Here is a 16,780-nt window from a genome sequence, read left to right on the forward strand (position 1 = left end):
GGAAGGAAATATATGTTGGTGGTGGTTGCAAGCAATCTGATGTTGCCATTGTGCACCTCCATCTTGTAGCCGATGCTATTGTACACTCTACATCTATCATCTCTTCTTCAACAACCGAATGAAGTCAAGCAAGGCCACGCAAACACCATAATACCAAACACCAGCATCATGCCACCACTTCACATCAGGCTTGAGATTGTATCTTGATCAAGTTGAAAACATGAAACTCCAGATCAAAGCCAAGCAATTTCAGAGGGTAAGGTAATTGTGATACTTGACCCACAGAATCAACACAAAATATATCTTTTGTTAAATTGTAAAAAGATTCGAGAGAATTTTTGTTTTCTTCAATGCAATCGCTTATGAAGCACAAGGAGCCAACCTACCACTAGAAGATGATGCAATCATCAATCAATTGTAAGGACAACAAAAACAGCACACGCAATAAATAAATTTTCTGAAACAACACATTCTCCGGACTCAGAGCAGTCCACTTAAAGTGGCGCATACACATGCTGTTCAATTCAACAGATGAAGTATCTTCATGACCCCAAAGACGACTCAGTTTCCTATTACCTGCCAGGACACTTCATAACTGTTTCGTGTCCTCATTAACAGATACGAGCAGCTAGTTTACTTTATATTTGAACACCAGAACATAGCTTCTACACGTCCACAGCGTCAACAGGCTGTAGTCCTTCAAGGATTTGTTGACTCAAAATATTTTTTGTATTATAGTAACCATATAGTTACTGACCACAACAAAAAAAAAAAAAAAAAAAAAATCAGAAGCCCAGACAAAGGGATCCCTGCTTCTATTAAACGAGTCCATTGTCCAGACCACGAACACTTTGAAGAATTTGTTCAGTCTGACGATCGTTTGAAAAAAAAAAATCAAATGTACCGCAATTACAGAAGACAAACCACATCAAAATAATAGGACTTTTGCTTTCCTGAAACATCCAGTTGAAGAAGTCGCCACCTATGCAGCAAACAGTTTTAGTAAAAAATAGAGCACTATTACAGAAATAAATCAATAATTCTTCAATTTCTTTGATAACTAAACAATCATATGTTTACGGAACGCCCATACTCAACTGTCTAAATGCTTGATCAAAACCTAATAGTTAAGCTTATTGCAAAATCTCAATTACGGTACAAACTTGTTGAACCAAGAAACATCACCCGGCCAACCACAAATATTCACAGCATCAGATGCCCAGCAGCATCTTGAACTCATGGAGCTAATAGTCTTTTGATTCCAGCTTTCTGCTCAGAAGTTAACCTTGTCGGAAACTTAATATTGAACTTGATTCGAAGGTTTCCTCTCTTGGAACGATCCTTTGGTATTGGCATGCCTTCTCGAGGAACCACCTCCTCATAGCCAGGATGAATTATGGAGTTTATTGGTATTGTAAGGCTCCGACCATCAAGTGCAGTCAAATGTACAGTGTAACCTGTAAGAGCTTCAACCAAGGAGATTTTCTGTGTCATTATAAGATCATTTCCTTCCCGTGTAAATACATCATGTGGCTTCTCATCAATGACAAATACTATGTCTGCAGGAATTATGTTGGGAGCTTCATTTCCTTTCTCTGGGAAAGTAATTTTTGTTCCTTTTTTCCAGCCCGGCTTTACATCAATTGTTAAAATTTCCTCCACTGGCATCGTCCTCCTGGATCACGGACAAATTAGCATGGTTAAGAAGAAAACAATATTAAAACAAGAATTAAAATAAAACAAAGGTATAAATGGGAAAATTTAATCAGATTATTTCTCAATAATTGCAGTAAACAGCTAATATTACTGTTTGCTGTTCTATGAACATTATTTTCATGATGTACCAAAAAAACATTATTTTCATTGGAACAACTGCATCATCTACTAGATTATCTACCTGAAATTCCAAACAAGTGAAGTTGGCGAGCTCAAATGTACCAAAGGTTCGTGAACGAGGAAACAAATAACCACATGTTAATAGATAAAGAAAAAATAATAATAAAGACCAGAACAAAAATCTGATAAATCAGTTGCAGTATTCTAAACAAAAATGCCAAACAGACACTGCATTGTCAAATGTTATATTATGATCTAATAATAAAATAAACTATGCAAAAATGATTATACTTTTCTAAGAAGACTTTTTTTTCATTCTTTCCATGCGGAACCATTAGAGATGTCTACCATATTTGATACTTTTCAAATGTGTGTCTATTATGTTCCTTTGTTTTAATATCTCTAATTTTTTTGGGTAAAAATCTTGTTGAAATGACAGAATCCAAGGCTGAAAAACACAGGTACTAGCAAAGTAGAAGTCATCTCCCCCAGAACCTCATGATGTACTAAACTCAACACTTCTGAACAAAATACAAAGGTGCAAGAAAAGAAAAAAGAAGATTGATGAATACTATGATTCACACTCAGAGATGTACATGCTTTTCAATGTTGCTGGTGCCTGCATACGTACTCGAGAGCATTCCCATCCCCTTTGGCAGAGCCACCTTACAAAATCCCTCTTAGTAATTTGGGGGTTAATTTTACTAATGGATATCAATTTGTCTACCACCCAGATTGATTTTTTTATTTGGGGGTTAATTTTACTAATGGATATCAATTTGTCTACCACCCAGATTAATTTTACTAATTTTACTAATGCATGAGACCACTGGATAAAAAGAAAGATAAAACAGGAAGGCAGAAACAAGAAATATTTGCCAACATAAAATCTGAAAAATATAGAGGCTCTCTTTTGATAATAAATCATTACCTGATAAATCAGAAACTGAGCATGCAGAATTAATTAGTGAAACTAAAATTTGCTTTTCTTGGTAAAACAGTTTGAACTCCCCCCAGCATGATGTTCTAGTATATGATATGAAGCAAAATGAGAAAGAGGTTCTAAGGTATAGTGCTTGTTCAGAAAAAAGATCAGATTAACTGCACCCTGTTAAAGCATATTGATGAACGATGCATTGGAGGTACATGTGGAAAGGCAATAGACTGCAAGCTACAACTGATAAGCAAGCATTCTGGATCAAGTATGGCCCTTCTCTTGCATGTGCATGCGTTTCTTTGCTTATTTAGAAAATAGAACATTGATGGATTCTCAATTTGCACGCAGTCTGCTTCAAGGCACTAACAATCCAACAAAGTCTTGCTGGTAATAAAGGTTCAAATAGTGCAACACTAGATCTCCAATGACAAGAATCCAAAAGAACAAATTAAAATGGAAAATTCAGCGAGATGATTTCAGAATGAGATCTGAAAAATATTGTTGTAATTTAGCAAAAGACTTACTACAGAGATTAGGATGCATTGCCTATGCTTGTTTTTTTTTAAAAAAAAAGGATCACTCTTCTTCCCCTGCTACACATTGTCATAATGTCTCGGAGCATGGAATGCCGTACCGGCCCGTACCGGCCGGTACGGGCCGGTACGTACCGGTCCGGCCGTGGACCGGTACTGGAACGGATAAAAAACCGGTATTTCCCGGTTTTTTATCCGAACCGGCCGGTTCGGAGCCCGTACCGGCCGGTACCGGCCTCGTACCGGTGTGAACAGGCCGGTTCGCACCGGTACGATTTTTTTTTTTTTTTAGAACCACAGCGCCGCGCGCTGTGGTTTTTGAAACCACCGCGTACCAGCCGGTACGGGACCGGTACCAGCCGGTACGTACCGGACCGGACCGGTACCATACTGGTCCGGCCGGCCACCGGTACCGGTACGGCGGACCTTGTCTCGGAGGAGTTTTAAATGGAGCCTAAACAAGAGAGTGTGTTTCATGAATCAGGAAATCATAGGAGACATGCCGAAAATTTAGAGGGAGAGGGTGAAGGGGTTTGAAAAAAGAGCAAATTCATTTTTAAATTAATAAAGAAGCCATGGTAACATCATGATGGTGAGAAGAAAAGTGTGTTTACAGAATGCACAATTCAATACTAAAATTCATAGAAAAGCTTTTATAAATATGTTTATGAAATTAATGAGGAAACTTCTACTATAGACAAACTCATACAAAAGAAATAAAAATTCCAAGAATAATTTGAAATTGTCAACGGTTCATAAAATTATGTATCAATCAAGAAAAGAGCTCATTGCTCCAACAGGCAACTAATTACATTGGCTATAGAAGGAAAAGTTACTTATAGCAAGTTCAAGGTCTTTAAGTACAAGAATGTACCATGTAGTATCTATTATGTGCAGAGTATGCAGTACCGGTATCGGTAGGCGTACCAATCGCCTAATGGACCAGTACGGTTCCGGTTCGGACCGATTAATCCGAACCAAAAGAGAAGTAAAGCGTTTGGATTTTTTTCGCGCGCGCGCACCCCAAGTTAAATGCCACTTTGTGGCATTAAATATCCTCCCGCGCGGGCGCGGTTCCCATAGCGCGGGGAACTAAGCGGCCACGCTGCTCCGCGCGCGGGCCGGTGCGAATCGGCACGCAATGAAAATCGCTCGGTTCCAGCCTCATAGGGGCCAGAACCGTTTTCCACAGCCGAACCGGACCGGTTCGGTACAGGCTGAACGGGCCAGTTCAGCATACTATGGTTATGTGTTAATGCCCATATGATAAAGATATAGTGTGTTCGTGGAAGGTCACTGCACATGATGTATGAGATTGTATCAGCCAATACATGCCTGTATTGCCCCATAAAAGATCAGCATGCACATTACTTGGCATTAAATCTTCATTCAGTTGAGTAATACATGAGTGTACTACGGATTGATTGTTCTGGTGCTCGTCTCTCCTATCCTTATGATATCTTTGAACAGGTGGACAGGGCTGAGATCAAAGGGAGAGAGGAAGAAATTGGCAAGGGCAAGGAGGATATTTAGTCCCAAAATTCACAAGATGTTCCAGTACAATTCAGCTTACAATAAGATTTTTGTATCCCTAACACTTGGATTTACAGGATTGGACCTTACCCCATTCCATCCGCTTCTCTCCCTATCCTCTACTTCTCTCAGACCTTCCAACAGCACTGAGATATCACAAAGATCTAAAATCTGGATATTGAAAACGCACCTTACTTCTTAATTATCTAAAATGACCCAGTTTGAACGCTCCATCACTCTTTTCACTATAAATCATATATGGTGAGTTTCACATGAAGCAAACTTCAAAACTAGGTCAGGTTATGAAACACATAATTAAGGCTTTTATAAGCTTCTGATATTTTTTGACCGAGAGAACAAGATAATGATTTTGCCTTCATCTTTATCACCACAAATACTTAAATAATCATCAACTCAATTTTCAAGAGCTGATAAATCAAACCAAAAATGAGTATATCACCACAAATAATTAAACTGTCATCAAATCAAAATTTTCAAGAGTTGAATCTAACCAAAAGTGATACGTAGCCCATGATTATTTCTTAGAAATTTACGATGCTAAAACCCATTGTGCACGTGTGCATACAGACACCCAACCTAATCCCATCCAAATGGAATTATTGATATGTTAAGATGATAGTTTTAAAAGATGGACCAAGGCAATTCAGGCGTTTGCCTCCGTTTGAAAGTCCAGCCAAGCAATTTGCCTAAAGCATGAAGGGCCTTCTGCAGGCAGCATAAAGGAAACACCCTGCTGTCCTGGAACCCCCTTAAGCAAGGGCTCTAGCAATCCCAGGAACCACAGTAAGTTTCCTCCTCTTATTATCTCTCATTATTGTTCTTTTTCCTCATTTTCCTTCTGTAGCTCTTCATTCAGCCTTGAAAAGGTACCAGGATGGTTGCCTAAAATCTCTTTAATAACAAAAATTGCTAGAGGGTGGTGCTACCACACATGCCAAATCACAAAAGCTTAGCATACTTAGCTAGTTTGCTAAACTAAAAGCCCACTTTTGAAAACCATGACTTCAAGTGGGCTGGTAAGCTTTTAGTCTACCCAAAAGATAGGATGTCACAAAGCATCTTGAAGGTCACCGACTAGCCAGTTGGGATAAGGCCCCGAAAATTGTATCCTTGAGAGCATTAGTAACCAGCCAATCCGAAAAAAGGGAGGGGAATGGGGTGAACATAACAACATTATTGCAGATACATGGTATAAGTATGAGAGTAAGGAAAAACATATACAGGGTAGCATAGGAATTACACTTGTCAAGTAGTTAGGATAAAGTCTGGTGGTTATTATGACCATGGCTACCACGGACAATTAATATAAGCCCATATATTGGGCGAAGCCATGAGAGTTAACTTTCTAGGACACAATTCTAAAAGTAAATCAAAAAATTGCTAGAACACCTCACTTTCATAAATAAAAAGTTACCACAGAACATATCAAGGTCTCACAAGCAAAAAACATGTGCTAGGAGAAGATTCTCCTTTTTTTTCTCATGCATTTTGGGCTACATGAAGTGAAATGGGACATGTTACAGTTCAGGCCATGTGAAGTAGTAGATTCAAGAGCTAAATGAAAGTAGTACTTTCATATCTTAATACAATAGTGCCTAGAAAGCACCTAGCCAAGTAATAACAGATGCAATAATCATTGGTGTAAATGTTGTAAGTTGTCAACATAGATTCTTGATTGAATAGGTTTAATCATCGATTTTATCAAGAATAGGTTAAAAGGTTGCAGAAATGTCTGTGAGAGTAGAGCTGAGAGTTCACAAATCACTTTATCTAGAAGGTTCTGATAGCTATGGTATAGGATGCCTAGTTAGATACGAGATCAAGTAATCTGGCTTATATAAATTGTCCTCGATTCTTACCCAAGTCATCATGACATACTAAGTATATCTATGATAAATATATAGTAATTTAAACCTTGTTTTATCATGTCGTTTTTATGCTAGGGAAGTCGGCTTAGATATCACCAAAAGCAAAAGCATGCCAATTCCCAAGTGACATCAGGGCGTAAGAATTCATTAGTTATGCTGCAAATTTTGCCTTAAAATGCCTCACAACCTGTACCAACTAATACTATCATCAAGTGAGGGTCTTTAAAGCAAATTCCATAATCCAATACATATGTTCATATAAACCAACTTCCAAGTGCATTCTTACATACCTATAACATGTTTTTATCCAAGATATACTTCACTACTATTAATGTTCATGTGAAAAATGACACACTTTCGTATGAGATTCTACACTTCTAACAAAAGATATGTGTGAGATGCCACATGAAGGAGATCCCCATGGAAATCACAGCCAAGGGAGCCTCTATATATCATTATTTCTTTGTCTTTTATCATATAAACACCACTCCTGCATCAGCTATAGGCAACATAATTTCAAAATCTTTGCACATTAAAGTAAAATCTTTGCAAATAAAATACTATACAACTTCAGAACAATGCCACAACAAAAATAATATTAAAACCAAGATATATTTCCCAAAATGTCTTGGGTTTTATCCAAGGCAAAGGATCTTCAAAATTCTCTTCTCAGTACTTCCATTGATGTATTATTTGGCCTTTAAATTCCTCTTCTAACCCTATCGCTTATGTCATATATGCCCTCCTCAGCAAGACTCTAGCCAATAATGCATAAGGCTGAACCATCTCGAAAGGTTCTATGGCACGCTCTAATAGTAGTATGCTAGGCTTCTGCTTGCATGTACTCAGTTCCAACTCTACCTTCCAGTTCAGCATCCTCATTTCTGCTATAAAATACCACAGCCGCAGCCAACCCAACAGTCAATCAAAAAGTTCTACACTTGACATTCAAAAAAATGACACTCCAGACATGCATGTCCTCGTCAAAAACATCGCTTTAGTCTTATAGGAGAAATCTCATCTATCACTTGGTCTTTGGATTATTGGGAACAAAAAGTAATAATGTGGGTCTTTGACAGTAACGCATGTTTTTATTTGATCAGTCAAAATTTTGCATCCTCAGCCTTTTTCCTTCCTCATAGTTGGACGATTCATCACACGCATAAAGCCTACTCTCCTTATTTACAGTAACTTCTTTTTTGATTTGAGAATGGGGACCAAGGTGATGAAATCAATTGTCCTTTTTCTTCTTATACTGACTGTATTCTCAGACCGATTCCTACTCAACCTGCATTCCACGTACAAATTTTGTGAAAATTATGTTTTGAGGCATTCTCCAACACTCCAATGTACCATTCACCATGGTCTATTGTCACAATACAACAACAATGTATAACAACATTCAGGGTGGTATGTAGTCAACATCTAAAAAGAACAAAGAGGTTAAAGGCTTCATGCTGATAGCCAAAATTACCCCCATCCTAGTATTTGCATCATTACTTCCACATTACAAGTTTTCCTTGTAACATCAGTACCTTGAGCAAACGCATGCATAACAAGAAATCTCTAAAAATGCATTAATTATTCAACGAATACATCCCTTTTAACTTTAATTTGCCCAAGCAATGTTTTACAGAAAGACACAAGCAAGAGAAGTAAATCGGCTTTAAAGGGGACATATCTACCAACTCCCATACAAAGTCACTTGACTAAGAAAACTAGCACAGGACACTTCAACTTCTCATCAGCTAGTCTGATCACCATCATCCACTGAATACTTGTTCCTCGTCAATTTTTTATCATGTAAATAACACCTATCTACCTTGCTTGATAAAGCTACTAGTAAGCGCAATCAACATATTTTCTACCTCCAAATAACTGCATTCTGCAGTAAAAAACATTTCAGTTCCAAATCAAAAAACAATCACTAGTGATCCTCCTTCCAATATCTTTATCAGATTCCTGTGAATGGAAACAAACTTAATTGTCAACCTTGTAGAGAGAAGCTCTTAATTACCTGAAAACATGGTTACCCCTTTTTGTCCTTTTTGCGCATTCATGGAGTAAGGCCTAAACTCTAAGAGCTTCAATAAATAACAAAATATATGCACTACAAAGTAACTGCATATAAAATCAATAAACCAGCCAGTCATAAAGCAGATTGATGAGTTATATAGCATCTATTCCAAGCATGACCTGCATATGCAAATGCAGCATTTAGCATGCATTATATAGATGTCACAAAATAGCATTAAAACACCCAAAATCCAATAATGCCTAAAAGACCACCAAAGTTCGCAGCTGAAAAAAAAAAGGATCGAAATAACCCTTTAAGCAACCAAAAGGATAATAGTCAAACATATGGTATGTAAGAACACATTGTTATGAGGTATGAAGAATGTATCGAGAAAATGTCATCAAGTGTATCAAAATTTTAGCATAAAGCGCTTATCCTTCATGCAATAATAGAAAACAGCCTAACTTTTTAGCAAAAACATGATGCCAGGCAGCAAAAGCTACATATATACTAGACCCATCCTATTCAATAAAGAGAATCAGTAACATATTTTGTGTCCCATATCCACTGCTTTTGTCAACCAAGAAACGAATAAACCCTTGCATAAGCACTATTCTTGAAATAAACAATAAAACCAAAGCATGGAACAGAAAAATGGTAATGATAATGATAATCATAATCATAATCATCATAATTATAATCATAATAATAATAATAATAACAACATAATAATAATGTTAATCATCAAAATCATAATCATAATATAATTTAAATGGTTTCAAAAAAAAATCTTTCTAATACTTGCAAGGGCCAGCTTGATGTGGAGAAGCAACACAGCAGTCACTACATTGTCAAAATATCCTTTCTTAATAAATAGTACCAATTAAAACAACAAGTTGATTCCAGTATCAAGCGACAGTCATGGTTTCTTAAGATGTAGCATTTACATGAGCTACATCACAAACCTATTATGCACGACTTTAATGAACCAAAAAAAGAAAAGAAAAAGAAAAAGAACAAAGTACGCTCAAAATAAAACCCTGCAGATCTTCAATCAAATAATTGCAATTTTCCCGAAAGTAGAATTAGAGACTCACCCGCTAGCATCGGCAATCTCCCTGGAGATTTTCATTTTCTTGGTAGTCCCCTTATACAATTCCTCAAGACTGCACGGCAACCGGTTCTCAACAGGCGCCGCCTTCAGCGGCCGCTGGGATGGCATCGCCGACCCCTCCCTGCCGAACGTCGACCCAAAAATGTCATCCCCGAACATCCCACCGCCGAACCTCGATCCGCCCCTCATGCTGCCGCCGCCTCCCATGCCCCCAAACGGGCTGGAGAACCCAAAGAACTCGGCGAATATATCGTCGGCACTCCTAGGGTTGAACTGGAACACGTTGGGCCCGTCCCTGCCGGAGTAGAAGGAGGTCCCGCCGGCGGGGTTGGGCCCGTCCCCGCCGGAGTAGAAGGAGGTCCCGCCGGCGCCCGGCGGCGGGACCTGCCCCTTGAGCCCCTCCTCGCCGTACTGGTCGTAGATCACCCGCTTCTGTGGATCGCTCAGGACCTAGAAAACAGGGGAGGGAACGAATTAAAATCCGATCTTTGATGGGTGATCTGCTTTCGGGATAGAGATTGGGGGAGAACGGTGGTGCCTCGTAGGCTTCGGAGATCTGTTTGAACTTGGCCTCGGCCTCCTTCTTGTTGTTGGGGTTCTTGTCGGGGTGCCATTTCATGGCGAGCTTGCGGTAGGCCTTCTTGAGGTCATCGTCCTTGGCGTTCTTGTCCACCTGGAGGATCTTGTAGTAATCCACGCCCATAATATCCCCAATTCCTCCTCAGCTTCCTTCTCTTTTTTCCTTGTGAATGATTGCTGATTCTTGATTTTCTTTCTTTCTGGGATACGAGGGGGAGAAAAGGATGAAGATGGATGGGGAAAGGGGAGCGGACGAAACGTCTGGAAGAGAACGCTCGGGGTGAGAGCGCTGTGGAAGAAGGTTCCAGAAGGGGGGTTCTTTGGCTTTGACGGCTTTAGAGTTGGTTCAGGTATTTTCGCGAGCCTAGGCCATCTGAGACATTCCATGCGAGAGTTGGCCCAGGTTAGGCCCGGCTCAGGATTGCGGTGCAGAGTTTTTAGAGCCTTTCGTAGCGGAGTTTCGGAAAAGTAAAATTTTTAAAATTAAAATTTTAATAAAAAAATTACTATTTGGTACTTATATTTATAAAATACCGTATATGTTTGATAATCAAAATAAAAAAATATTTTTGATATAATAAATAACAATAAAAGATATTGCATAATATTATATAGTTAGGGATGTAAATGGATCGGGTTGGGTCGGGTCATGAGCGACTCTGACCCAACCCGATTTCTTGTTTGGATTGAATCAGATCGGGTCCACTGCTATATTTTTCTCGGGTCCATGTATAATTAGGACCCAACCCAAAATATTCGGATCCGGTTCGGGTCAACCATCAATGGCTTCAGAACTTGTGTTTGCATCCTCGCGGGCTGTAGCCTATGGGCCCAAATAATTTTATAGATTTGGGTCGGGTCGTGTCGGAATTCAGTAAACCCAGACCCGAGTCGAAAAATAGAATGGGTCTAATTTTAGGATCCGACCCGACCCCACGGGTCCTCCAAAACGGGTTGAGTCGGATCACGGATCAACTCGACCCATTTGCGGCCTTTCACACACACACACACACACATATATATATATATATATAGTAGAGTACAATACAATATAATATTACATATTATTATATATTAAAATATCATTATTTTGTATATTATTATTATAAGATAGTATAATATTATATTGGATACTATATATAACATGATATGTTATGATATGATATGACGATATTAATATAATGTAATATAATAATATTATAATTATGACATAATGTATAATATAATATTATATAATAATCTTGTAATATAATATAATGGATTAGAATCTAATTAAATATTATAATATAATAGATTATATTATACTATAGTATAATAATATTATATTATTATTAAAATATTATTATATTATATTACATTATTCTAATGTAATAATATTTTATCATTTTATAAGCTCCAAAATATAGCTCTTCCCAAATAGGCGTTTTTAGCTTTCTGACGAAACCAAAATAGTTTTCCGATTTTTTACCAAATACTGCTGTATGTTCCAAAAATATTTTTGGAGTGCTAAAAACTGCTTTCTAACCTTTCAAAAGCTTCGCCAAATAAACTTTAGTATCGAGGGTTCTGAATTTGGATCGCCTTGGGATGGACAAGTGTGTTGGTGTTGCAGTTTGATACCCGTTAGAGGAGAAGAAAAAGTTCATTGTAACTAGTCTATAAAAAAAATGGTCTATGAAATGAACTTGGCGTATTTTACTAGTCTGTAAATATTAGCATTTTGGATAGTGGGTAATTCATATCAAGGTAGTATTTAAACTTCTATGATGTGGGGATGGCAAAGGTTAGGCAGAAATGAAAGGTGCAGGACATAAAGATGATAATTTATGATCCTACCTATTAGCTTGATCTACAAATGATCCATTTTCAGCTAGTTTGAATTTGATATAAACGACTTTAAATCATCAGCAGACTAACCTGTCTAAATCTGTTTATTAAATAGGTTGAGTTCAGGTTAAGATCTTTGACTCATTTTGACCAGTTTAATAATTATGTCAGATTATAACTCGACTCATTTAATCAGTTTAAAACCTACTTAATCTATTTCTGACATATTTAACCCAACCCACTTCACTTGTTTAACCTACTGAAATCTATTTAATTCATTAAAAATTCGTTTAACCTAACTTGGTCCGTTTAATAAATGGATTATGCGAGGTGAGTCGGATTATCTATTTAATAAATATGTATGATTCATATATAAGATTTTGACTTGTTTAATAAATAAGTCAAGTTCAAGTTGATGAATTTTTGACCCGATTTGTATCCGACCTGGCCTAACCCGATTGCTATCCCCGGTAGGGAGGTGGGGAAGATGGTATGAGGGGTTGGGGGAATGAGGGGTTTAGGAGATGTTGAAGGTGCGTATAAAGATGGAGGGATGGGGTTAAAAAATAGGGAAGGGAGGGTATGTCCGGGAAGAAGGGCAAAGCAATGGAGATTAGGACAAAGGGAGATGAGTTGATACCGAGGAAGAGAAAATTGGACCCGTAACACGATATTTTAGGTTGCAGGCTAGAATTGAACTTGACTATGTTTAGCATGTCACGCGGTCCAATTCTAGACCCACATCCAACCCACTAAATAATTGAACTTGTTTTCTGGATCCAAATCGAGATCCTAAGGCCAGTTTGCATGCTATCAATCTCATTGCCACCTTATTTGTGCTAAGTCTAAACCCAAGGCCGATAATGTTATTACGTCCAAGAAATAAAAGGAAAAAAAAATAGATTATGAAGATGGACAACCCCATCCATTTAAAGCAGAGATTGGAGCATACTGCGAATCTTTCACTACCTCAAGCGTCATATCTTCACAACAATCTAAATATTCTATCTTTACCCACTCCACAGATCTTCTCATCCACATGCAGCACTATCAACTTAAAATTTCAGTAGTCATTTCTATTGGATGACTCATCAATTCTCTTGCAACATTTGCTAATTGTTTGCTTTAGAGGAAGAGGTGTCTATCCAAATTTGTCTCGCAGAAGAGACAGAATATCCATGAAAAGAACTTTTCATGACAGTACCAGAGTGAGAAATCAAGCATATGATGAATGATTTTTACATGCCATCATGAAATCTTAGTTACCATTCACATAATGCCAATTTGTGCTTTTAATATTTAAGATAAAACAAAAGCAAGGATGACACATTCACTCGTCGGTGGTAGCGTTGTTGTGTATTTTTATTATTCTTATTCTTGTTTTGATTTGTAGACAGCTAAATCAATTAGCTCGTATATTTTATTATTATTTTAAAATTTGTATAACATCAATAACCTGTCTAAATTTTTTGAAGCAATATAGCAGTTTTTTTTTCCTCGAAGTTCCAAATATTTTAGCTGAGACAAATTTCAAATCTTGTTCATATGCCCATAAGTAACAGACTTGCTCGCCGGCCTCTAGCCGAAAATAATATCCCAAGAAATCAAGAAACGTCAAACTCTTTCTTGTTGGAAATTCTTTTGAGGTCACAATGTAATGTGCGAGATATGAAGAATTCTTTTGATTCCCGGAAAGAATTTTTTTGACTAAAATATTTTTTTTAAAAAATAGATATTTAAGTATATGATGCATAAAATCTTATTTATATAAAAAAATATTATTTTTATTTTTTTTGAGAACTCCAACTAAACATACCGCATTTCTCTAATTTTTTGCTGCCCTAATTTTCCTTCCCCTGTCGGCAAACCGAACCAAATGAGTTTGAAAAGCTCGTAGCATTGTATTTGGTCAATGTTCAGTTTACAAGGAGCACGAGTTCGTGCAATTCAGAGAGTGGCTAAGCACGATCGGACGCAAATCTAGCACAATTAGCACAGGGAAATCACGGTGTGAGGTGATTCCTTGAGGATCTAATAGAAAACCGAAAACTATCAATATGTTTTCTCGTGTCATAGGCTTGTCTCACCATGAACAAGCAAGGGAAGAAATCGCCCCATAATTGGAAAAATTATCCAAATAATTAGTAAAAATCAATCAAACTCAAGCGTGCGTTCATGATTACATCATAAAATCTCGAATCGAATCAACTATAACAAATCGCATGACAAAGTTTCCCTAATCCTCTCCATAATCGATCATCAAAAGAAAGAGCGGAAAAAATTCAAAAAAGAAAAAATGAAGAACACTCACAGAAATCGATTATAAACAGGAAAAATCAACAAGGAATCTGTTCAATGAACCATCTGATGACTTTGACCGGCATCTTTATCAGACCGACGGCCAGATTCGCCAGCCCTGCGAAGCACGCGCAGCAGGGGCACAGGCAACTGAAGATCGTCCTGCAATCCAGGAACCAAAAACCCAAAATATTCCTCATATTAGCCACAAACTCACTCTCATCCACAAATCCACAACTATATTTCTTGATTCAAAAAAAAGGATGAGGAGAAAAGCACTACTGACCCAATGATCCAGACGACGGCGCCGACGAGAGACAAGGCCAAGGCCAGCACAGCGAAGGGCAACCCTATTAAGAACCCCAATGGCCTGCAATCCTCCATGCCTGTGCCTTCTCTTTCTTTCTTCTCAGGAGCGTCGTTGCGATAAAGAGGAACGAACAAGCGGGTTTAAGAAACGAGGAGGGATCTAACGACTTGCCTGAGGGAACTCCGGAAATACCCCCGGTAACGGACCGAGAGGTGCCGCTAAGGGGCAGGGGTAATATCGGCATATAAAGTAGGCGCCGGCCCGCGACGTCCGTTGACCCCACCCACTCGTGCCGCGTTTGGTGGGGGTAGGAGCCGGGGCGAACCTTCGGACGCTTTGAATTCTTTGCAGTTGAATTGCTCCAGTCCAAGCGCGTGGCGTGTTTTGGTCGTTGACGGAGGAGTTGTTGGACTATTGATTGATGGGCCACGGAAGAGTGCTTTCTACTTTCAAGTCTGGCCCAACCTTCGTGTGGATGGGCTGAATCCACTTTGACGGAAGCTTAATGATCAAAAGGCTTTTTTTAAAAAAAATAAATTTTTTTTTTTCATGAATATCCTTCTAAAACTTCAAATTTGCATTAATACTTTCTTAATATTTATATTTATTTCTGTACCCTCATAAAACACTGTTTTGCACAAATACCCCTACACCATTAATAAAAACCATATTTATTTTAATTAAAAATAAAATACAATTTTGAAATTATTTTTTTTTGTCCACCATCACGATCGCCTTATAAATATTTCTTTTTAGATATTTATTTATTAAAGATATTTTAGTTATTTTTATTTGAAATCATTAATTTTTCAACGACATAGCATGGGTATATATACAAAAATAAGGATAAAAAAAAGAGTATAATAGCAAAACAAGTGTTTTATGACGGTATACATGCAAATATCAATTTAAAAGGGTATTCACATAAAATTTGATATTTATGAGGGTATTAATGCAAAAAATCCAAACAAAAATATACTCCTTCTCCTTAACCATTGATTGCATGTAAGAAACCTTCCTTTTATTTGTTTGCAAATTAAATAACTTTTACGTCAGAAATTCTCTGACCCAAAATTAGCTATTCGCTGGCCATAAGGAAAGTTTAATTGACTTTAGTCCCATTTATTCTCTCGCGTAGGTTGTTGGAGTTTCCAACTAGTAACCTATATTGCTCCATGGGACACCTGCTTCTGAATTTGACATGGAATGAAGATCTTGATTCCAGCGACGGAAAGCTTGAACTCGATGATGACAGTGCCAATGAGCACAATTGAGTCGCTGGTCACCAAGAAGAGCAGTGGAAGAAATAAAATAAATATTTCATTATAATTGATGGATAGTTACATTTGGATTATATTAGAAGATTCTTATATAAGAGAGACACGATATGTAATGTATAAAAAGGGGCCTCTATATGCAATTAATATATAAAAACAGGATATGTATGCCGAGTTTTCTAAGCTGATCTTGATCCAAGAAGATCCCCATATTTGATACGGACCACTTTGACCACTACAAATAGGACTAGACAGGGCCCACAAACAAGATCTGCCACATCAGAAAGCTAAATCGCATGCCAAACTTTCAGAGGCTATACTTGATTATGCGTTATTCGATTGAAATTATATTTTTGAGTTTTTTGTATGGATATCCTTCTAAATATTCAAATTTGCATGTATATTCTCTTAAAATTGATATTTGTATCTATATCCTTATAAAACACTATTATTATACAAATGCCCTAATCTAACGATTATCCTAACACCGTTAAAAAAAATTATATTTATATGAATTAAAATTTAAATAAAATTTTGTAATGATGATTTTATCCTCATTTTCTTTCCCCGCGGATTAGGATCGCGATCCCGCGGGCAATCATGTTTGCGATCCCGATGAAGAAGCTTTGA

The 16,780-nt window shown here is 37.6% G+C and overlaps 2 protein-coding genes across 2 annotated transcripts; both read right to left on the reverse strand.

The window, feature by feature from the left end:
• Positions 1-1,029: 1,029 nt before the first annotated feature.
• Positions 1,030-10,885, reverse strand: LOC103722238 (uncharacterized). The gene is made up of 3 exons (XM_088709243.2): positions 10,398-10,885; positions 9,843-10,309; positions 1,030-1,675 (listed from the first exon to the last, which is right to left on the reverse strand). Exons 1-3 carry the CDS (start codon positions 10,560-10,562, stop codon positions 1,237-1,239), a joined length of 1,071 nt encoding a protein of 356 aa, XP_088565369.1. The 5' UTR covers positions 10,563-10,885; the 3' UTR covers positions 1,030-1,236.
• Positions 10,886-14,406: 3,521 nt separating this feature from the next.
• Positions 14,407-15,060, reverse strand: LOC103722155 (taximin). Its single transcript, XM_008812640.6, has 2 exons — positions 14,850-15,060; positions 14,407-14,725 (listed from the first exon to the last, which is right to left on the reverse strand). The coding sequence occupies exons 1-2, from the start codon at positions 14,945-14,947 to the stop codon at positions 14,602-14,604; spliced, it is 222 nt and encodes a 73-aa protein (XP_008810862.1). The 5' UTR covers positions 14,948-15,060; the 3' UTR covers positions 14,407-14,601.
• Positions 15,061-16,780: the final 1,720 nt, after the last annotated feature.

Source organism: Phoenix dactylifera, chromosome 12 (assembly GCF_051530095.1).
Source record: "Phoenix dactylifera cultivar Ajwa chromosome 12, Ajwa_hap1_PhDact_Kaust_v1.1, whole genome shotgun sequence".
Taxonomy (NCBI): domain Eukaryota; kingdom Viridiplantae; phylum Streptophyta; class Magnoliopsida; order Arecales; family Arecaceae; genus Phoenix; species Phoenix dactylifera.